We start from the raw sequence: 23,273 nt of genomic DNA on the forward strand, positions 1-23,273 counted from the left end.
ATAACTCCTCTGTTGGAGTTATGAAAAAGAAACAACTTTTTGTCTACAAAAAACACTGCCCCCTGGTGTTCAGATGAGGTAACAACAGAGGAGATTCAGCAGGGGCTGGACGCTGCTGTTCACAATGGCCGTCTTCCAGGCTATGTCACAGAGAACGGAGGCCACAGCTTTACACAGACAGCCGCCCTGAGCTGCCAGTGCAACACGAGTTCTATGCTCATAGGAGCTGCATTCAGAATCTGCTGTGTCTGTGTGAGCTGGACTGGCTCCGCCCTCACATGCCCATCTTGGGAAGAGGAGGAAGTACTTCCTCTGGTGCCATGTGCCAGAGCAGAGCTGTGGGCGGGTCAAAAGGAGGACCTACCTTGATTGTGATTGGCTGAACCCCCATTGACAATATATAGGGCTTGATTGCTGATTCTGCTGACTTTATAAAAACTGAAGCAAGCCAGGGAGAGAGAATTCCTTCACTTCTGGGGCATCGTTTCAGGTAAGGAGACGATTGTTACTGTTGGAAAACCATTAGAAAGTGAATTCTGCATAATATGACCCCTATAAGTGTTTTCTCTTGCCCATAGCGATCTCGGGTCGGCTCCAGCGCCTCACGACCCTGAAATAGGATAATATAGAAGGCGGCGGTATAATTGTGGACTGCATGCAGTTCAAGTTACTGTGGCTAATCCTCTTTCCCAACATGTCAATGAATCTCATGAAGTTTTTCTATAATAAGAAGGTTGGACTCAGTCTGCATCAGTAATGGCTGGGTCGTACACGTCACGAGACTCCCGAGTTACTGCTGACATGAAGACAACAGGGTGGACATCCCTTGTATTCTCTGTGAAAACTGCTTAAATCATCACATCGCCTGTGATTTTAGATTTGTTTAGGTTTCATTGTGACATAAAATCTTTGGTTTGATGAGAAAACTGAAAGAATGTGCATTGAAAAGAAAAAAGCACAGATCACAGGCCTAAATGATTGTATGAAAATGGATCCAAATGCATACTAAGAAAATAAAGTGAATATTTGTTACTGGGAAAGCTGTCAAAATGAAGCTGCACACACAAGCCATCTTCAAAAATAGCAATTTAACACCAATAAGAGAAGCCATGTTGTCTTCCTGCAGGGAGTAGTTGAGCAGTCACGTGACCTGAAGCCTGTCCAAAGAAAAGACGACAGATGAAACGTGACCATGGTGCAATTTTGTGAAGTTAGGTTTTTGACAGACGAAGGTATTCCACTGGGTTGTCCAGCGAGGCTCTGCAGTCACTCTCCAGAGGCTGTATGGAGGTTTCACCAACAAATAAAAATTAACATTGTGATCTGATTTCTAATAGAGCTCGTCTCTCTTTAAGATGATGGAATTAAAAAACAATTATGAAAAAAAAAAACCTGGTTCAGTTGTCACGAATGGCCTAAAATGACTGGAAGCCTAAATATTAGCTAAATAAATATTATGCCTTTGTGGGTCGGAGAAGTCTGGTAAATAAGGTTCTTGGATCACATACATTTAAAATGTTTCTTTCTGTAGTTTTCAAACCAACTATCACCTGTCGGAACTTTTCCTTTCGTCAGAATGGATCAGTGGGTGGCAAAGACATTTGACTTCTCTATGTATATGATGCAGAATTTAGTTAACTGAATCATTCTTCTGAGTTACATTTATCGCTTCACATACAAGCTTAACACCATTTAAAAAAAGCTAATTTCTACAAAACCTTGGGAAAACTGCAGGGAACCAATGAAGAGGAGCTAAAGAGCTGCGGTTTGCAGAATCATGGAGATAAAAACAGACATTCACACTGTGGATGAAGTTAAAAAGAGTATCCTCTCGGAAATGTACACTGTGCCATGTGAGGTTTATTTAAAAAAAGGCTCATTAGGATCAGAACATCAACAAAACCCATCCAATTAATTTATTAACAGTCCTATTTGTCGCTTTGCTCCAAGAAATGCAAAAACTGAAGTAAGAAAACCGGACATCCAGAAGTTATTTACAAATGGCAGCACTGAGTCCAGAGGGACGGGGACACATGCAAGTTCTGCGGGAAAGCTGCGTTAAACAACTAAGATAACATACAATCAACGTAACAGACACCAACCTATATAATAGATACTAACTCTGCAACCTTTACATGAGATTAGTTTCATCCTTCACAGTGACCTGACGTCCGTCTGACGAGTGAAAAATGAGGCTTGGAGACACGTCCAGCACCAGTTTGTGTCCACGTCACATTTATGCAGTTTTATATTACGAGACGTTCAAATGTACATGTCTGAAAATATAAAATAAGCACAAAACAGACCAAATGATTCAAATCAAAGCAGTAAAACTGGTTTTCCGCCAGGGAGTCGAGGAATGCCTTTTTCTTTCCATGAGAACGGATTCTGATCAATGAGTTGAATTAAAATGGAAAAGCCACAATGCAACACTACAGAAAATGAAGGCAGAACATGTATAAAACACAATTGAACTTGTTTTTAAGTGAAATGTTTTTTTAAGACAAATGTAAATGTGTGAGAATGTTTTGTCGGTGAGGGAATAATATGGAGAGATCTCCGTATGCCTTTAAATTATATTTCTATGATTCAATGGAGTCACTGAATAAACAAATGGATGTTAAAATGTCAAAAACACTTGAAGCATTCATGGGATGTGAAGTACTAAAAGCAGCACTGCAAGCACATGAAAGTTCCATTTTGAAGTGAGCTGCCGGTTGACCCCCGGAGCCTCACAGCCGCTGGAACACAAACCTTCAAACCAGCAGCAGCAGAGGCGCTTAACCTTTAACGTTAGCATGTCTGTCCCGTCCTGCCCATCAGAAACGGACAGACTTTCTACGGATCCTCGTCTGACGGCAAAGTGAAAGAAAACAACAACAACAACAAAAAAACAAACCCTGGAAGCAATTCAAAGTTGATTGAGAACTGAAAATAAGAGTAAAAACACAAACCTCCCAACTGACTGAGACGAGTTGATGTCTGAGCAGAAGAACGTCAGGTTTCCACAATCACTCACATGGAAGAAGTTTAAATTGGTTTTACAACTATTTGTTGTGGTTTGTTCTTTTAAAGAATAAAGGAAGGCATCCTGGGGAAAACCCTGAACCCCAGAAGGTTGACGCACGTTAAAACCTGTAACCAGGAAAAAGAAAAGTGAAGCAAAGCAGCACAGAAAACAGATTTAATGCTGAGAACAGAAGAACACGGTGTGGAGCTCAGAGGAGTCACTTTGACCTCCTGACATCTTCAGAACTGTTGTGGAAAACTGCGTAAATAATTCAGAGAATGAACACAAACTGGAGCTTTTAACACCACCTGGTCTCATCGGGACAATGACTTTTTTTTTTTTCCTTCTTCAACAAGGAAGAACATTTTGTAAAAACACGAGACACAAACTCAAGAGTTTGAGTTCAACATTAAACTGAAGCAAAACTCCACAAAGAGTCGAGTTACAATTTAAAATCTGAGGTAAAATTTGCTTACAAACATTTTGGCAAACCAACGGGGGAAATGCAGGAGTAACGCGTGACGTTAAAACATGAGGAGGGGCAGTGAAGTGAAACCGAATGTTGCCGTTGGAACCTCTTGAACTGCTCCTGCTTCGTTCTGACAGAAACCTCCAGGCGGATTTCAGTTCTACTTGTGCTACACAATTAAAATAATCTCATCACAAACGGCTAAAACTTCATCTTTGATATATATATATATATATATATCACTGATATTACACATGTCCAAACAACTACTGGGAGTTTTCTGCTGACTCAGCACTGTGAATGCTGAAGCATGACGAAGCTTTTCTCACACGTTGGCCCTCTACAGGAAGCAAGCCTGTGAGACAACTGTAATCTGATTACCGAGGAGTTTGGAGATCACGGAGGGGCCCCGACAGCAGCAGGCCGTGTTCCTGACTCTCAACCACAAAGTAAACCGGTGTATTCACTGTTATTTTAGTGTTTAGTTCTGAAACAAGCTCACAAAAACACTTGGAATTGGCTCAATTTGAAAACGTATTCACCACTGGTCAGATTTTAAAGAGAAGATTACAGAATTTCCAACACAAGCTGAGCGACGGGTCACTGAACTCTTCAGCTTCACAATAAACACTATTTCCTTTCATTCATGTTCAGTTGTTGCAAATCCTTCAGAAGAAGCTCGGTGTCGTGTCGTGATGACTGAGTGACGTTATTCAAACCCGGACAAATGGAAAACGCTGCATGAGTTTACACCGACAGAAAAGAATGGGACCTTTCCTGCAGCAGTAAACGGCGGGGAGCGTCCCTTCCTGCTGGAACCACAGCCGCTGAGAAGACGGTAAAGAAAGAGGACAGAGTGATGTCGACAGAGACGTCGGGTTCAACTTGATCGGCTAAAGAAACAAAAAGGGACAGACAAAACACTCCAGGAATCCATCAATGTGCAAAAGTACGTGAGAACCCGAGAGCCGCTCCCACTGGGAGGAAGTCCTCCGGCAGGTTCCCCGTACTGAAAACAAGAGTGTGGACTCGAGAAGCGTCTGGATGAGGCGACTCGTCCCCGCCAGGAGGGACGACAAGCTGGATGTTGGGAACGGCCGGACACGCCAGTTTCCAGGTTCCCGTGCATGCTACGCTGGGGGAGGTGCCGAGTACCAATCCTATGACCTTAGCTCGGGAGGTTTCCTTTGTTTCTTTCAGGCACCTGAAATGACACTGCCGCGCCTCGCCAGGCCCCCCGCGGGGGGGCGCTGCTCCCGGGGCTCTAAGACGGGGAGTCTTTGCTGCTCCCGCCGCTCGTCACCAGGTTCCGCAGCAGTTTGCGTCTCCCGGCCTGGTAATCTTCCTCGTCCACATTGACTAGCAGTTTGATGGCCTCGTGGCCGACCGCCTGTTTTAGGGAATCTGTGATAAAAACGCCCTTCAGGGCCTCCAGCAGCGAGCCGTTGATGTAGTCCCTCCAGAAGGCGTCCAGGTAGGTGAGCTCCGAGAACTTGATGTCGCAGATGATGGAGCCCAGGTCTCGGGACTTCAGGATGGTGTTGGCCTGGTTGAAGCGCTCGAACTGGCGCTCCACCGCCTCCTGCTTGTTGGAGAAGACGTTGCCCTGCAGGGCCGACTCGTGCTGGCAGTACTCAGCACGCACCCGCAGGCGGATATCTGCAACACAAGGTCAGCTCACGTTATTTTCAGCCGCTACACAAAAAAGCAAGGCTCCAAATTGGCCAGTCCACACAAGCTCCAATTTATGATCACGAAAAAGGCCTTTCACACAACAAGGTCTTTAAAGTGGAACCTTAGTTTGCTTCTGGTTGTTTTGTCTCCACACACAAGAGGGGACGTTTAGAGAGGTGACACGTATTACTATCTGTCTCCATGAACACCAGGAGGAGGAAGCTCTCCTGGAATGCACACTGTGGCAGTAAACATGGTTTAGAAGAGGAACGAATCCAGGCTGTGGTGAGGGGACTGTGTTGATTGTTCTCCGTCAGCATGCGGGGGTTCTCTCTTACAAGTCACAGCACCCACTAGTGGCCTGACATTGTAACGCCATGTGGAGCTCGAGTCAGAACGCTCAACATTTCTCAACTGCTCAACTTCAAATGTGAAGAAAACCTTCAGGAAGACTAAAAGCAGGTTCATGTCTTCCTCCGAGTGAGGCCAGTGGTTGTAGAGTTTCTGGATGAGGCCTGCAATGGAAAGCGTTTGAATCCTAACACTTGAATGGGACGAAAAATTATTGAAATATCTGACATTTGTTCAAAAAGATCATCTGCTCAGAGCATCATGAAGTCTCTGGGGATGTTTTGTGTATTTCCTGACGTCTGAAGTCGTCTGTACAGTAGAACAGGATGAGCCTCAACAGTTTGACTGTCATAACATCCTAAAGTCCTCTCATGTCAACAGACCTGACAGGAGAAGGAACCACTACGTAATCAGTGTTCTAGTTTAAAGTAAGTGGGAAATAAAGAGCCAGCCTTTATTCTTATCAACATGCTGGCCAAGAGTGAAAAGCTGCTCTGTACGGCACCGTCAACAAACATCGTCTCCTTTCTCCAATTCTTGTTGTCTGGAATAATTCCTTAAGTAAAATGTTTAGGATCATCAACTAAATGTAAATATCTGACAAACATGACCAAAATAAACACAAAATGTCATTTTTAAATGACGATTTAATGTTAGAAGCGAATAAATGTGTGAAGCTCCCCGGTCCTGAGTGAAAAAGTAATGGCCTCCATGGATCAATCAGGAATTAACTGAGGCTAATTACATTTTGGAAAGCAGGACATCACCAAGGAACCAGGACGTCACCAAGGAACCAGGAGGAACCAGGAGGTCACCAAGGAACCAGGAGGTCACCAAGGAACCAGGAGGAACCAGGAGGTCACCAAGGAACCAGGAGGTCACCAAGGAACCAGGACGTCACCAAGGAACCAGGAGGAACCAGGAGGTCACCAAGGAACCAGGAGGTCACCAAGGAACCAGGAGGAACCAGGAGGTCACCAAGGAACCAGGAGGTCACCAAGGAACCAGGAGGAACCAGGAGGTCACCAAGGAACCAGGAGGTCACCAAGGAACCAGGACGTCACCAAGGAACCAGGAGGTCACCAAGGAACCAGGAGGTCACCAAGGAACCAGGACGTCACCAAGGAACCAGGACGTCACCAAGGAACCAGGACGTCACCAAGGAACCAGGAGGTCACCAAGGAACCAGGAGGTCACCAAGGAACCAGGGGGTCACCAAGGAACCAGGGGGTCACCAAGGAACCAGGGGGTCACCAAGGAACCAGGAGGTCACCAAGGAACCAGGAGGAACCAGGACGTCACCAAGGAACCAGGAGGCCACCAAGGAACCAGGAGGAACCAGGAGGTCACCAAGGAACCAGGAGGTCACCAAGGAACCAGGACGTCACCAAGGAACCAGGACGTCACCAAGGAACCAGGGGGTCACCAAGGAACCAGGGGGTCACCAAGGAACCAGGGGGTCACCAAGGAACCAGGGGGTCACCAAGGAACCAGGAGGTCACCAAGGAACCAGGACGTCACCAAGGAACCAGGAGGTCACCAAGGAACCAGGAGGTCACCAAGGAACCAGGAGGAACCAGGACATCACCAAGGAACCAGGACCACGTCTGAAGAACTGCAGGCCTCTGGTCTCAGTTAAGACAATAAGGAAGAGAACAGAAAACCTCCGCTGACCCAACAGAAGAACTCTCAGGAGAAGATCCTCTGGACTGACGAGACAAAAGTGGAACTTTTCAGAAGGTGTGTGTAAAAGGAAGAGCCTCCCCTCACCACCTCCAGTGAAGCATGGTGGTGGGAGCATCATGGTCTGGGCTGTGGTTGATGGAGCCACAGATTCTGTGTTCAACCAGAAAATCCTGAAGGAGAACGTTGGGCCATCCGTTCATTACATCAAGCTGAAGTGATGGAAATGCTGCAGTGCAGCGCGGCCTTAAATAGGCCCCGCATGCTTGAAAACCCTCCAGTGTTGCTGAATTAAAACAATTCTGCAAAGAAGGGTGGGCCGATCTCCTCCAGAGAGATTTGAGAGACTCGTTGCTCATTATAGAAAAGGCTTGATTTGAGTCGCTGCTGCTGAGGGGGGCCTGACCGGTTAATACGTTTTTCACACAGGGCCGGGAAGGTTTGACATTTTTTTATTTTACTTAAATAAAATCATTATTTAAAAACTGCCTTTTGTGTTTCCTGGGTTCCTTCTTTCAATGAGCAGTGTTCTTTCTCTTGACCTTAGTTTACACAAGTTGCCACATGCAGATTAACACTGTGGAGACTTTCTTTTTACTCCTAGAAGCTTTGAAAACTCAGAAGCACTGAAATATTCTGTGTTTCCTTCACGTGGAACATTAGAATTTTTTTATTTATTTATTTTTTTTTACCACATGTTTGCTTCTCTCTGCAGTCGGCTGACGAGTGACTTCTCTTCCGTTTGCGGCTCGGTGCAGCGGGGGCCGGCTTTGTTCGGGGGGGGCCAACGTGCGGTCCTGCCGGGGAGCAGCAGATAACTGGCTGTGGACCTGGAAAATTAATCAAGCTTTTACGTTCCGTTCTGATCAGAACCTGCAAGGAGCTGCTGTGAGACTTTAAAGAACCACCACCCTCTCTCTCTCCTGTCATGTGATATTGGGCAGGTAAACAAGCCGTTTACACCTTCTGAGAGGCAGAAAGCTCAATGTCAACATCACAAATAAGTGTTATGCAGAATAACGAATCGTGTGGTTTAAAAACACCTCAGCTCACATTTTGACATTTACATGCCTCCTTCAGTTTATGTGTAAACATGGTCATTTATTTGCATTATAAAAATCCTTTTTTCACTTCATTCAAGTCTTCAGATCAAATATTACTTAAATCGATCAAATACTGGGGTAAACTGTTCAGGATTGAAGGCTTGTCAAGGACTTTTTGGTTTTGAGATCAGCAGCGATCAAGGTGAGGCTGTTGTTAAATTACGGACACATGATGCTGCACGTCAGCAGACTTGAAAGATATTCAAAGGGATTCCAGATCAGAGAGGAGAAACAAAGATCAGAAACTGAACTGAGAGGGTGCATGAAGCACCGGCGTGGAAATCAGCTTGGAGTTGCAAGAGGTGAGTGTAAAGCTGAAAGAGTGTGAGTGAGACACCCACCGGTCGGCCTGTGGGGGGCCGCGTCCTCGCTCTGCGCCGCTCCTCTCGGGGAAATGTAACGCACGGACGTCTCTTCCAGGTACTTGTCCACAGGATCTGGGCACACTGAAACAAAACCAACCCTCGGGTTACTTTTTGACTGCAGCTCGACCGGAACGTCCCACAAAACGCTGAGTCGGGATTTCTGTCAGCGGTCCTGCTGGGGGGAAAACACCGAGGCCCGTTTTCAGGACGTCATTGAAAGAATTGAGCGGTTTGAGGTGCATGCTGGGTGATTTCAGCCTCCTCTGTTAGGACGAAAGCAGTACGAGGAACGAAGGTGTTGAAGCTTTATCATTCATTGTTTAATCAGTCATTTCGACATTTGTAACAAACTAACTGAAGAGAGTGTAAACACAAAGTTTGGTTTTGGTTTGCCGGGGCCGTCGTGGACTGGATGCAAGTGCAGGTTTGAAACCACATGTGGCCCTTTGGCTTCCTGAAGCTTTCACGAAATTATTCCTTTCACTCAGTCAACAAAACAACCTTAAAAAGGTCTTGGGATGAAACAGGATCCGTGAAGAAACACTTCATAAACTCAGAGGGATTTACATCAAAAAGAATCCAAATCATGACAGACGCAGCAGAAAGTGGACGACCAACTAAACAAGATAAGAGCAACGTGATTTACCCAATAAGGCTAATTACTTTAATTACTCACAACTTCAGCTAAGTCTTCGCCAGAATTCAAGGAACAAATTACAAATGTATGGAAACTAAATGAATGACGTATAACAAAACATGCGGTCAACCGCAGCACAAATGAAAAAGAAATTATTTCAATACATTTTGTTCAATTCAGTTCATTTGTGAACTGTTTTGAATCTCAATTGCGTTTACACCCCAACGTATGCCAGCAAGCAGCAACTGGACATTTTAAATCCACCTATTAGTTGAAAGAACTCAAGAATGCAACAAATACATGAATGTTTATCAAGATCATACTAATTGTTGGAGTTAAGTTGTGTAATAAATTGTTTGCCAGCAATTAAGGTATGACTTTGAAAATACTACTTTGAAACTTCTTTGAGTGTCATAGTTAGTAATGAACTCCAGATTCATATACAATTCTAAGCTACTTTCATGAGTTTCAACATGTCTGACAAAGATGAAACTCCAGCACAGTCCTCAAAGAAAGTCGTCAGTGCAGCTCCTGCTGCACCAGAAGACAACAAAGTTATTCAAAGTCAGAGTGAAGAATGTGTCCTGCAGTTCCAAGCAGAGGATGACATACCTCCAGAAGTAAGCGCACACTCACACGCACAGAAAGAGGAAAATGCCTGCAAGATGCAATGTTAAAAGATCATAAAAATGACTTTGAACGAACGTATAAGAAATGGAAGTACCACATAAACAGCTTTAAAAGTTTCATGAAAGGCAAAGACATTGATTTAATCACAGAAGCTGTGAGAATTGATATTCTGCAATCAGATATCAGCCATTTATATGGGAAAATACGAGATATTGAAACTCCTGAATCTCAGCTACACTGAAGAAGTGATTTATGTTGGGCCATCACGAAAGCAGCCAAAAAAAAGGCTCAATACTTTCTTGAAGAAAATGGGAACCCAAATGACATTCCCTGGCCAGATTTGGAGTCCATATTTCAAGATAGTGTCTTATACCTCATCTGGATGCTCACAGAAGTCAAAGGTCAGTTCCAGATATTCCAAATGGTCATGCACAGATTCAATCTTACAAAGACAACGAGCTGCAGCGGAAGTAGCAGCCACAGAAGAGGTGATTAAAATAATGAAAACACAACATCAATGTGAAGAGGAAATAGAGCTTGAAGTAGAAGATGCAAGAATAAGAGCACAGTTTCTAACTGAAAGCACAACAATAAAATCAAGATTAGAAGGAAAGGAAAAAAGAAGTGGAACTATTAAAGGAGTTACAAAAACATAATGCAGCACAAGCAACGCTAGAGGTTTATGCTGAAAGTATTCACGGTGAGAATGATGAGAAGACTCCTGTATCTTTAACTCCACCAAAGCAAGACCGTTCTATCAAACTACCAACTTTCTCTGGTAACATTTCTCAGCAGTTGTTTTCCTCACCAGTAAGTACTTCCACTAATCCATCCTTGTATGCTCTTCCAACACCGCAACCTCAAGCTTCTGTACCTCCACCAGACCCCACTAAACCTCAAGCTTCTGTACCTCCACCAGACCCCACTAAACCTCAAGCTTCTGTACCTCCACCAGACCCCACTAAACCTCAAGCTTCTGTACCTCCACCAGACCCCACTAAACCTCAAGCTTCTGTACCTCCACCAGACCCCACTAAACCTCAAGCTTCTGTACCTCCACCAGACCCCACTAAACCTCAAGCTTCTGTACCTCCACCAGACCCCACCAAACCTCAAGCTTCTGTACCTCCACCAGACCCCACTAAACCTCAAGCTTCTGTACCTCCACCAGACCCCACTAAACCTCAAGCTTCTGTACCTCCACCAGACCCCACTAAACCTCAAGCTTCTGTACCTCCACCAGACCCCACTAAACCTCAAGCTTCTGTACCTCCACCAGACCCCACTAAACCTCAAGTCACCTCTGTTACATCCCCAGTCGCCTCTGTGGATCTTGTGCTAACTCTCGCTGAAGCCATCGGTGCTAATAGGATTCCAATTCCAGAACCAGCAGTCTTTCTGGGAGATCCGCTGCAGCACAATGATTGGAAACGCTCTTTGTTTATCGCAAGAACCTGCCATTGCAAGAAAAACTCTTCTATTTGAGAAAGTACGCCATCGACGGTCATTTCCTCGTCGGAACAGACACCGCTTACCTTGCTGTCTTGAAAACTCTCGAAGAAAGATTCAGAGATCCCTTCATCATTGGCAAAGGATATCGTGACAAGATTCGTTTATGGCCTAAGATTACCAAGGACAATAGAGATCTACATGCATTTGTGGATTATTTGGGGCACGCTCGGGTGCAGGGAGAGTCACTGGAGCGTTCGCTCTCTCAGGACCAACACAGAAGTTGCAGCTGCAGCTCTGTGACTGCAAAAAATAAAAGTTGACTAAACAACTAGTGCAAAGCAGAGGATGTAAACAACAACAACAGAGAATTCATAAAGTCCAGATCTGCCGCCCTGGCTGAGACGACTGATGTAACGTCACATATCTGTGGTGCCCTAAACCCCACCTACTTTATAACCTACTTTCTGCAGTGGAAGCAGGCACCGGTTATGCTTTGCCGTACCGCTCCGGATGTTTTAGTTCTCTCCCTGCTTCAGCAGACCTGAATCTAATGATAATGTCATCACTAAGGTTGTGAAAAAGCCCAATAACGAGCCTTTCATTGCAATCAACTGTGCTGCAACTGGAAGAGAGAGAAACCCCGCAGGACTCTGGCCCTCCAGGACCGAATTTGGACACCCCTGTTCTCAGGGTACGTCCAAAAAGTCCCTATTATCTACTTATCTATGGACTTTACCTTAATCCTGTGGATGATGTCACAGGGTTAGGGAAAGGTGTTAGGAGGCTTCCTACAGGACTTAGCGAAAGGCGATCACGTTGGTGTAGCAGTCAGACCGCACTTTCCCTTAGTAATGTCATAATAATCCAACAGCAGCACAAGTCAGTGACGTCTGCCGTGGAGGGAAAGAACTACAAGTATCTGAAAATGGACTATGAAAAGCACATTTGGGTTTTAGATGATTTAAAGTTGTTAAATGCAGATTATTGCTAGGGTTGAGTACAGAAATTCGGTTCCAAGTAGGAACTGAATCAAAAACGGCGGGTACTGGGTACCCATAAAAAAACGTTTTTAATGGGTACCCAGTAGGGCTGCTCAATTCATCGAATTCTAATCGCAATTACGATTACGGCTACAGACGATCTCAAAATTCAACATGAGAGTGCAGCGTAACACCAAAATACTTCCGGAAAAAAAAAAAAAAAAAAAGGTTCTTTGGCGGTGCTCATTTAAGAACTGGCCCTGAACTCGCTCTGGTTCTTTTTGGTGGAAAAGAACTAAAACATGCATGCAGCAGGTTTGTTTTTTTTCATCTCAGGCCTCCAAACAAGCTGGATGAGGAGAGAGTTCAGTCTGTGCGTCGGCCTCACACCGGGGCGCGTTGGTTTCATCGTGGAATGAAGGGAGTGAATGCTCTTGTGAACACAAGTACACACACACCAAACTGACGTGCTCATCCAAAACATAACCACCACACCTCGTTGTTTTCCCAGTCGGGAGTTTCTATTTTTAATATTATTTGTTTTTGGTGTGCGTGGTGTTAGTCAGTTGTTTTGTTTTTTTCTTAACAGACGGGTCTATTTTACTGTTTGTGGATGTGATTTTTATTGTTTTATTTTTCGGAATTACCGTATTTACAATTTCTTGACATTCCAATTACAATGTTAAAAAAGAGAAATAAACGTTTACTGCATTTGAACCAGGACACTTGCATTGTTATGAATATCATTACATTTGTGGTTAATTTGGTTGGAAAGGATTTGTGTGAACAATATCGTTGATCAACAATCATTTGTAGGAGAAAACACCCTCTCGCAAAATGTCTTATCGTCACTCAGCTATTTAAAGCTCTGTCATTAAAGCAAAGGGTGGCCACGACGAGGACTCTAATACAGAAAACATGTTTTGACATATTTAAGCCTTTGTTTTCGTCATAATTCTCTACGTGTTCATTCATAGTACTAATGCTTTCAATGAGAATCTACAATGTAAAGAGTTAAGAATATAAAGAAAAATCCTTGAGTGGGAAGGTTTGTCCAAACTTTGGACTATGGCTGTGCAAAAAAACGATTTAATCGATTTATCAAATTTGCAGCTAAAAACGATTTTTATTTTGCAAATTCGAGTTTTTTTCCCCTACTACAGTTTTGTCCTCGTGGGTCACCGTAGCACGCTGGGAGCTAACCTCTCCCCCGCGTACACAGTGACAAACAACATGGCAGCCTGCAGCAGAGAAAGGCACAGTTAACTCAGTGGTTTGGTTCTGAAGCATCAGACGAAACAGACGAAGCTTCGCTGCAAAATATGTTTAAAGGCCGGAGCTCCAGGAAGCAGCAGTACAACAAATCTCTTCCAGCACCTGAGGAATAAACATTCCGTAGAATGGGAGAAGCGCACGCGGCTCTGAAAAGAAGACGGCGGCTCCAGCACACCTGATTAAAGCAAACCACACTTCTTGAGAGCTTTACAAACTGTGTCCCTTATGAGAAGAACGGTGCGCGATGGAAAGCCATTACAGAGGCCATCACGTTTTATATCGCAACTTATTCCGTGGAAAAGCGAGGCTTTAATCAGATGCTGAAAACTTTAGATGCGAGGCACGTTGTTCCCAGTCGGCAGTATTTCACCGTAGCGCTGCCTCACTCATACAATACAACTCAGGAAAAGATCCGCCGTGAGCTGGAGGAGATGCAGTTTTCCTCGGCCACCACTGACCTGTGGTCCAGCTGGACGATGCAACCGTCTGACGGTCCACTATATCAACACCGTCTGGACTCTACGCAGCATCTGCCTCCAGACAGCTTATTTCCCCGAGGACAACACGAGTGGAATAATTGCACATGGCTTAAAAGACGCGCTCAGATCCTGGGGCCTTTCGGAGGAACGGCTCGTCTGCAGGACAACTTCACATGACAGAGCCTCATTTACTTTTTATTTTGGGATCGTGTTATGCATTTTAATTCTTGAGGACAATCACAGCAATAAAGTTGCACTTTTGACAATATATCTGATGTCTGCAGTCATTTTTAAGTGCATTGAAAGAAAATGTGAAAATGGAATAGAAACTAAAATTTTTCTTTAAAAAAAATCTGATCTTTTTTAAGGCAAAATCGCCCAGCCCTACTTTGGACTGGTACTATACATTCAATGCCATGCACCACATCTATCCAACCACATAATCCAATATGATCTATCAGATTCAAACCCAGAATGAAAATGTGGTCAGATACTTTCATTGTCAGATACTTTCATTGTTGTTTCCATGGCAACTTTTGCTAGTGAGGATTACTAAATCAGTTCATACATAAGATCCAATATCACATGCAAGTTTTGGACCTTACCTTTGTTTTAACAGGTCAAAACATGTAGGAATGTTACAGAACAACATTCTTTTTTAGCCGTTTAAAAGTAGTGAAGGATTCATCAGAGGCCTGAACACAGCTCATGTTTACTTGGACTTGTGTGTCATGGTGATGAACAATCCCCGTTTTAGGATAAATCTTACATTGTAAGTTAACACAGCTGACCAGAATCAACCACAACAATAATCAATACTCAACTGTTGCTAGATTTGTTTTTGTTTTTTAAGGAGCGAGACCTCATCTCTCCTGAGAGTCAAACATTTCTCATAATGTTTTCAAAATATTGAGGCCGTACAAATTATCCTAAATATCGTTTCTCACACACACACACACACACACACACACACACACACACACACACACACACACACACACACACACACACACACACACACACACACACACACACACACACACACACACACACACACACACACACACACACACACACACACACACACACACACAAAAATTAATTTCAGAAGTGACAACCTGTCTATAAGGGTGTATTGCTCCGTGCAGAGCTGAAGGGAACTGAACGGTTCAATATGTTACGGAGAACCGACTATTTTCCATGTACTGCTAAGCTAACGAAGAGTTTTAACACAGGAGATTCTGCAATAACAACCTGGTGATCCCGTCCCGCGACGCTGCTTTACTCACCTGCCTGACGTTTCTTGAGCGTGACATAAGGCAAAAGGTCATGGCGGGTTATGATCCTCAGGAGCTGGAGAACGTGTCTGAAGTTGGTCTCATCACAGCGACCCTGGCGCTCCAAGGCCAGCAGGAAGTCCCTCCCACTCCTGATGCCGCCGCGCTCATACTCGTCGATAACGTCAACAAACAGGAACGACAGTACCCTGACATCACGGTGTGTCAGCTGCGCTCCCACGATGTCAAACATCCGGTGGAGCGAGTATAGTCCGTGAGAGTTGTCCACGGCCTCCTCGGGCCACGGCTCGAAGGCCCCGTCTCTTCTGGACAAGCTGGGGTTGGCAGACGACGTGGAGAGGGTTCTGTTGTCGCCGCCGGAGCAGCCCGGCCTGCCTGCTGCTGGCCTGTGTTCCAGAGGCCTCACGTTGGCCCGGCTCTGGTTGGAGTCCAGCTGGTTGGCCTGAATGTGAGGCCGGGCCTGAGGGGCAGACGAGTTCTGGGCGAGCTGGGGAGGAATGACAGCGCTGGGCAATTGCGGCTGCTGTGATGTCATCTCCGGGGCCGATGTGGTGAGGGATACAAGAATCTCTCCTGCTGACGTCCTCTGCTCCGACCGGTGAGCTGTGCAAGTATGTATGGACAGAGAGAGAGTGAGACAGAGTGAGAGACATTTAAAGTCACAAAACATCCTCATTGACCCCGACGACACCTCATGCTTCAAGTCCAAACATCTGGGCTTTTCTGCCCCAGTATTCAATCTACATTTTTATTAGTTTTTTTGGCCTAGTTTTCACTGCCGGTCATCACAGGTCTTAGAATTTCAATGGATCCAGACCGAAAAGCTTGACACCCAGAGATCAGTGTAGTTGGAACATCCAGGTTTTTCCCACCCGAGACGGCTGGTCTAACTACACCTGGAAACACCTGGAAATGGCAGTCCATGCTTCCATTACCGGCCGTCTGGACTACTGTACAACTTTGGAGGTTCGTGTGGCTTGCATTGCTTGCCTCCAGATGGTCCAGAAGGTTGCTGCTCATCTTCTAACCACAACACTGCACTGGCTGCCCATACATTTCAAGATCCATTTTTAAATCCTCTTATTTGCTTTCAAATCTGTCATCAGCTCTGCCCAACCTTACCCGCTCTGAGCAGATTCAGGCTTCTAACCCAAACTTGCTCTCTTTAGAATGCTAAAAGCCTATGCTCAGAAGGGACTGTTGACTTTTGAAGTTCCTGCCCCAATGACTTGTGTCTATACATCAGACAGGCTGTTTTTAAAGCACATCTAAAACAGATTTTCCCTTTGTGTTCTGAACCACGTTAATGAATTTTCTCCTTTGTAGCCGTGGAGGAACTACAGTTATATAACTTTGTGCTCCGGACACTTCATATCCAGCTCAATCCACATGCTTGTGAGTAGGGCTGCGTAGTTAATTGCATTTTAATCGTGATTACAATTTTGGCTCCAGACGATCTCAGGATCCATATAATGGAGGAAAATCAAGGAAAAACGACTACGTTGTCGAACCGATGAACGGGAGTCGGAGGTGACGTATTGAGCAAAGGACTTTCTCTCTTTCTCTCCAACATGAGAGCGCAGCGCCACACGCTGTGCAACACCTAAATACTACTGACCAGAAACTCCACCTCTCTACAAAATAAAGTTCCCCACCACTCCACAGTCACTGGGTGAATTATGACCTTAACTGGTAACCACAGTGGGGACCTTTATTTTGTGGAGCCGGGGTTTCCGAGCGGAAGTAGTTTTGTTGTTACACCACATGGACAAAAAAATAGAGAAAAGAAAAGTTTTTCTGAGAAGTGTGTTGGAATGGAGAATACAATATGGAGTTGCTTGCCTCCGACTCCCGATCATCCGCTCTACACCTCCACTATTATATTTTGGACCAATTTATCAAAGTATTTATGTTGGACTTATTTATTGAAGTATATCCATATCTTATTGTATTTGATTTTATTTATTTCTTGTTTTCAAAAGATTGAGTGCAGTATAACAGTTTAGTTTTTTACTACTACGTTACAAGATATATTTAGATATTTAACTGGAGTCTTTTTTTAAACATGTTCAATAAATGCTGTTCCAAATTCAAAGACATAATCTTGTAAATAATTATGATTTCAATATTGCCCAAAATAATCGGGATTATGATTTTTTCCATGATCAAGCATCCCTACTTGTGAGTAGGAGAAGACGAGAGGAGAAGAGGAGAGCGCTCAGTCTTGTTTTTTCAGAAAAAGTTATATTATTTTGTGTGATGGACGCTTCATATTACAGAACACACTATTTATTGTGTTATACAGTGAAAGGTTTCACATTTAAACATAGTAACTTGTATTGTTATAGGATTCTTATGTTTGATGAAACAATGTGGATGTACAAAGTTATTCTTAACTAGTGTCAGTAATACTGTATACCACAGGAGAATGTGGGGAAAGTTCAACTGTATCCAACTGTGGGGAGAGTTGAGCAGCATCCAACTCTACCTACCAGCATGTTAATGGTCAAGCTTAGATGTGATTGGGGTGCTATAGGGAGGGGGGATTCCAGATGTGCATAGGGCCCGACCAAGGCTTGGTAAATAGTAAAATTGAAGCTTACTATTGGGGCTGGTTCAGGCCACCATTTTCTAGTGAAACTGCCACAGGTTTAGACTGCAAACCAAGACCCTGCATCTTTCCTTTCTCACGCTACAGAAATGCTTCACTATTACATGTCACTAACATTCTTTGTCGGTCTGCTCCTTTCCATATGTTCTGACAGCAGAACTGAAAGTTCCTGGTGGGCTCTTCCATCACATTCGCAGTGAGTTGATTTATGGAAATCTGCATTTTGCTCCTTTCTCTCCATGTCCATCCCTGCATTTTATCCATTTCTGTCCTGTGTCCAACAAGAACAACAGAAAGTCTCCACCTCTGGGTCTCGTTCTGCAGGGTTCTTCCTGTTAATAGGAGGTTTTTCCTTTCCACTGTCACCTATCAGATCGAATTGTTGGTCTTTTTCCTCCAAAACCACCTTAAAATGACTTGTATTTGGCACTATATAAATAAAACGGAATTATTGCAGAGATTGGACCAATTGTGACAGATTGGGCTACATTAAATTGATTTAGATTCCTAAAAGTTGATGTATATTATGTGTTCATATTTTAGGCACATACTGGAGTTTTGTTCAAAGAATGGCACCGATCTAACAATGTTCATTCTTGTCAACAATCAGTCACAAGGTCCACCGAGGACACGGGGCGTGTGGAGGCAATCGACAGGGTTCATCAACTATGTAAAGCTGCATTAATCCATCATATTGACATGTAGAGTCCAGCACGCGGCCCGATATGAAGCTTTGTGGCGGACAGCGTCACAAAGCTCGTCTTCTCTGACAGTAAGGCTCGCGCCCAGCTCCTAGCTCCAGACGGCGAACTACACACAAGCTAAACGATGTCATTGAAACGCAACAAGATTATTCATATTGTGCTGAAAGAGTCTACGTAGCGACAAAGTGACAGCAGACCGACTCATAAAACCACACTTATCCCAGGATTGGCGCATCTGTTTATTTCTCATCGTGGCTCGTACAGTATTATTAGATTCACGGCTGCTGGCCCAGTGACGTTAGCCAGCTCAACTGTGCGAGTCAGGAAGTAAAACACACAACAAAAATCTGTTAGAGGGCCGACATGTGATTTCGAGGATAACTTTACATTACCTTCTTTCGTGTGGATGCTGCCGACGAGCCCGACACTGTCAAAGTTCAGCTGGAGCTAACGCTCCGTTAGCTTCGAAGTGTGTGACACCGCAGCCCGCCCGGGGGAACAACCTGCCGTCTAACAGCCGCTCGGCCGCACATTCGGCGGTTCTCCGGCAGATTTACGGTCTGTGGTGGGTAGAGAAAAGCATTCCCAGCTTTCTGGTGCTCACACCGACACCATGGGGCAAAATAAGCAAACAATTCCTTCTCCAGCTAAAATGAAAGAACTTCCGGTTCAGCGCGTGCTTGATTTCCGGTGTCAACTTTACGCGTTTACGTGATCGGTCAATGTATTGATAGAATTTATTTAGTCACCTGCATCATTTGACCTCAGAATAGATGTTTCATATATTTTTTTAATGTTTCGAATGCCAGGTTTTTGTCATGGTGCGAAAATACTTTGTAATGAAAAACCTGAATAATTTTCAATATACTACAACACAGAATAATTTGTGTTTAATTACTACATATATCTATGATCAACAGCGCACTTGTCTTTCTTCCATTTATTTTTCTCGTGCAAGTTTGAACAAAAGCACAAGGCTGACCTCTATATACAAAGTTAAGTTTTCATAACATAAGATGAACTTTAATTGTCCCTGTGGGCAATTTTGTTCTGGGCTCTGAGCTGCAGTTTACAAGGGTATGAGAACAGAATGAGAAAAATAATCAAATGAAAAAGTGGAGCAGCAACACGCTTCACTTAAAATATATACATCAACACACATGCTATACAGTATTTTCAAGCAGAGAACGTGTTTTTTTCTTTTTTTAACACAACAAAAGCAGAACCCACTCAAGTACTTCAATGAAAGTCCTTTATTAGATTTAGAAACATCCGCTTGTGAATTCCTTGTAGTCCCAAACACCACTCAGCTTGTATATCTTTCATAAAAGTAAAAGGAGATATTCATTGTTGCTCCAAACAAAGGCAGGTTGGAGTTTAATCAGTCTGAAACGAGGCGATTTAAGTGTAATTATTGTGTTTTTCTTGTTAGTATAATTTCTCAATCAAGTGACTTTGTTGGTGGCTAGTTTGTAAAATAAATGCTTTACAGATTTGAAAATTGTTGAGATTATGAAGATCAGGTCATTTAATTATTAGGACATTCATATGACTAGGAACTCATTTACTGAACATCACTGGAAGACTTCTGCATCCACAGTAATAAACAGTTCTTTGACATCAGGCTGAGGGCTGCCCTCACTTACTTAATCTTGTTTTTGAACAAAAATAAAAGGGCAGACATTTCTTCAGCATATAATTTGAGATTTGATACACAGCAGCTGTTAGCATGTTTTTGCAATACACCTTCATCCTCCTCACTCACTGTCCTCTTCTCTTGCCTGCATCCTGACATGATCGTCACCACAAAGTACTGTAAATGTTACATATATGAACATGACTTTAGACACACTTAACTTGAGCAATGAAAAAATCAGCAGGTCTTTAGGATACTACGAAGGTTCGACCTGTGAAAATTCAATGCAATGTCTTTTTGAACGACTGTTTTAGCTATGCTGAGAAATATTTGAATCTTCATTAGTGTCACGACTTACTGTAAAACACTAGTTAGTTACCCACATGATCACTCGCAGCAATTTACAAAAAGCACTGTAGATATTCACAAAGCACTATAACACACAGCACTTCATAGATAATGCACATTTTTGCACATATAAAAGATTGAACATGGTTGTCATTTTAAAAGAAAGTAGTTTATTGGAAACGTTTGTTGTTGCTGTAGGTCTAGTCAGGGGCGCCACGAGTCAGGCAGCCCATCTGTGGAGGCGACATGACAATTGCTTGATTGAGCACGCTGCCACATATATGTGATAGGAGCGTAGTTTACTCTTGGAGGTGTCCATGCACATGTGCTGAATGTTTGAAGGTGTTTTGCAGTGTGTGAGTGGAACGCTTTAACTCACCGTCTCCTCTTGTTCAGGCCTGTGTCCCAGCAAATGATTCCCCAAGGATACAGACACCTTTAAAATTGTTCCAGGCTGAATCGAGCTGGGGGTGTTGCATTTAGTTTCAGCAGGGTTTAGGACTTTTGTTGTTTCTATTGTTTAGAGGTTTGGTTTTGAGGTTTATTTGCTCATATGAGCTTTCTTTTATCTAACTTATGGTTAAGGGACAGAATCTCTAGGCACAGGCGGGGGCCAGAGGGGGTCCAGTTTGGGGACCACAGGATCTCATCTCAGCTTTTCACAGATGATGTGGTTCTGTTGGCTTCATCGAACCTGGATCTCCAGCGTGCACTGGAGCGGTTTGCAGCCGAGTGTGAAGCAGCTGGGATGAGGATCAGCACTTCTAAATCCAAGGCCATTGTTCTCAACCAGAAAAAGGTGGCTTGCCCCCTCCAGGTCGGTGGAGTGCCCTTGTCCCAAGTGGAGGAGTTCCAGTATCTCGGGGTCTTGTTGACGAGTGGGGGAAAGACGGAACATGAGATCGACAGGTGGATCGGTGCAACGTCTGCAGTGATAAGGTCATTGTATCGGTCCGTCGTGGTGAAGAAGGAGCTGAGCCAAAAGATGAAGCTGAACTAGAACCTGGTTCTTTGTGGTGGAAAAGCCCTAGCAATGAACTTAATCTTTATTATTGAACCTTTGTCAAATAAATAGCACTTACACTTAGTAGGTCACTGCTGGCAACATAAGATATAAACCAAAGTTTGTTTCACTGCTTCCCGTTATCATTCAGCAACACCGATCCTATCTTCTCACACTTCCATACAGGGACGTTATGCCACAGCAGCAATGATGGGTGTTTTTACTAAATCGTTATGCAGAACATGGAGTCACCTTCATTGTTTCAGATCTAGTGCTCCTAAATGATGTGTGCTTGGTAGTCTTGATGTTGTGATATTGCTGCAGCTGCAGAGGTTGAACGCGATGGACTAACATCCTGAATTGAATCCACCTTCAGCTCCCACAATTGCCTGACACAAGAAAAAAACCTGTCAGCTGCATGTTGTGAATATCATATCTGAGCAGTAAATACAGGAAGTGAGGCATGTGTTCATAATTCCAACACTGTTTAAGTGGAATGGTTTCAAGGTCTCAGTCCTTCCGTGTAATGCTGGTAAACAGGAGTATATCACACATTCAAATGCAGGATTCTTGCCAATGGGTCACCGGCATCCTGCTTTTTCCTGTGAGGAGCAGGTAAACATTAGGTTGTAAAACAGCATCCATAAGAATCCTATGTTTATTTTTATCTCATTTACATGTATTCATATAACACCATTTACAATATATTCATGTTAGGCATGTCACATTCAAATAAAATAGCAGAAAAAAATCAACCACCCCATATAATTAATCATTTTTATAAACCTCAAGTAGAATCGGACCCAAGACATGAAAAAAGTCTGCCACGATCAGACTGTTAAGACAGAGGACTCATTATTTAAACATTAAATCATTGAACAGAATTGCCTTCATAGTTGGACATAAATACAAAGTTTATTGATGTATTGAAGACCAATGTAAACAAAAATATAGAGACAAATTATAGTGAGGCGGTTTAATCTCGACTGCAGCCATTTCAGCCAAGTGGTGACTTTCACACAAAACTGATGGAAAAAACCCAACTATCTATCTATACCACCTAATCCTGCTCAGGGCTGCGGGGCACTGGAGCCGATCCCAGTTCACCATGGCCACACACAGGATACATCTTGGATAGGTCGCCAGTATCACAGGACAAACAACCACGTTCACACCTCGGGGCAATTTAGAGTCACCAATTAAAGGTATAGTAGAGGATTTTCTTCTTCCGGGTGGATCATCGAAATAACTGGTCCTCCCAATTGTCAATCATTCTGGTGATATATGACGTAAGCCCGTCGTACGTGCTCGTCCCTGCGCGCAGCTCACTCCACACGGTCCTCATCATGCAGGTGGCCGACCCCACGCATTATTCTCGGACATTTTTACACAGTTTCACCCCCTCTGGTGCAAATCTTCTTGTAAAGTGAGCTTATGTGAGCGATGCCGACTTGTGACTTGTAAACAGAGCGTGCACGAGGAGAACTGGGCTCGTCACGTCTCTCGCACGCGTTTTAGTAGGCGTTCCGTCTCGGGAGCAGGTACAGCGTTGCACATGCGCATTT

General features: G+C 43.9%; 1 protein-coding gene across 2 annotated transcripts; it reads right to left on the reverse strand.

The window, feature by feature from the left end:
• Positions 1 to 1,932: 1,932 nt before the first annotated feature.
• Positions 1,933 to 19,356, reverse strand: dedd (death effector domain containing). 2 transcript variants are annotated; one of them, XM_080497513.1, is made up of 5 exons: positions 19,114 to 19,356; positions 15,398 to 16,009; positions 8,632 to 8,736; positions 7,880 to 8,017; positions 1,933 to 5,138 (listed from the first exon to the last, which is right to left on the reverse strand). In XM_080497513.1, the coding sequence occupies exons 2-5, from the start codon at positions 15,939 to 15,941 to the stop codon at positions 4,744 to 4,746; spliced, it is 1,182 nt and encodes a 393-aa protein (XP_080353639.1). In that variant the 5' UTR covers positions 15,942 to 16,009; positions 19,114 to 19,356; the 3' UTR covers positions 1,933 to 4,743. The 2 variants fall into 2 exon arrangements, with proteins under 2 accessions (XP_080353639.1, XP_080353640.1); XM_080497514.1 differs by lacking the exon at positions 7,880 to 8,017.
• Between the last annotated feature and the right edge of the window lie 3,917 nt (positions 19,357 to 23,273).

The sequence above is a fragment of the Blennius ocellaris genome, assembly GCF_963422515.1.
Source record: "Blennius ocellaris genome assembly, chromosome: 5".
NCBI classification, from domain to species: Eukaryota; Metazoa; Chordata; class Actinopteri; order Blenniiformes; family Blenniidae; genus Blennius; species Blennius ocellaris.

Bases quoted from the DNA above. Each gene is read 5' to 3' on its own strand.
- dedd (XM_080497513.1), bottom strand. From the start codon at position 15,941: ATGACATCACAGCAGCCGCAATTGCCCAGCGCTGTCATTCCTCCCCAG. The intron at 8,737-15,397 runs GTGAGTAAAGCA...GTTTTGTTTCAG, and splicing joins GCTCAAGAAACGTCAGGCAG to TGTGCCCAGATCCTGTGGAC. The intron at 8,018-8,631 runs GTGGGTGTCTCA...TTAATTTTCCAG, and splicing joins GGCCCCCCACAGGCCGACCG to GTCCACAGCCAGTTATCTGC.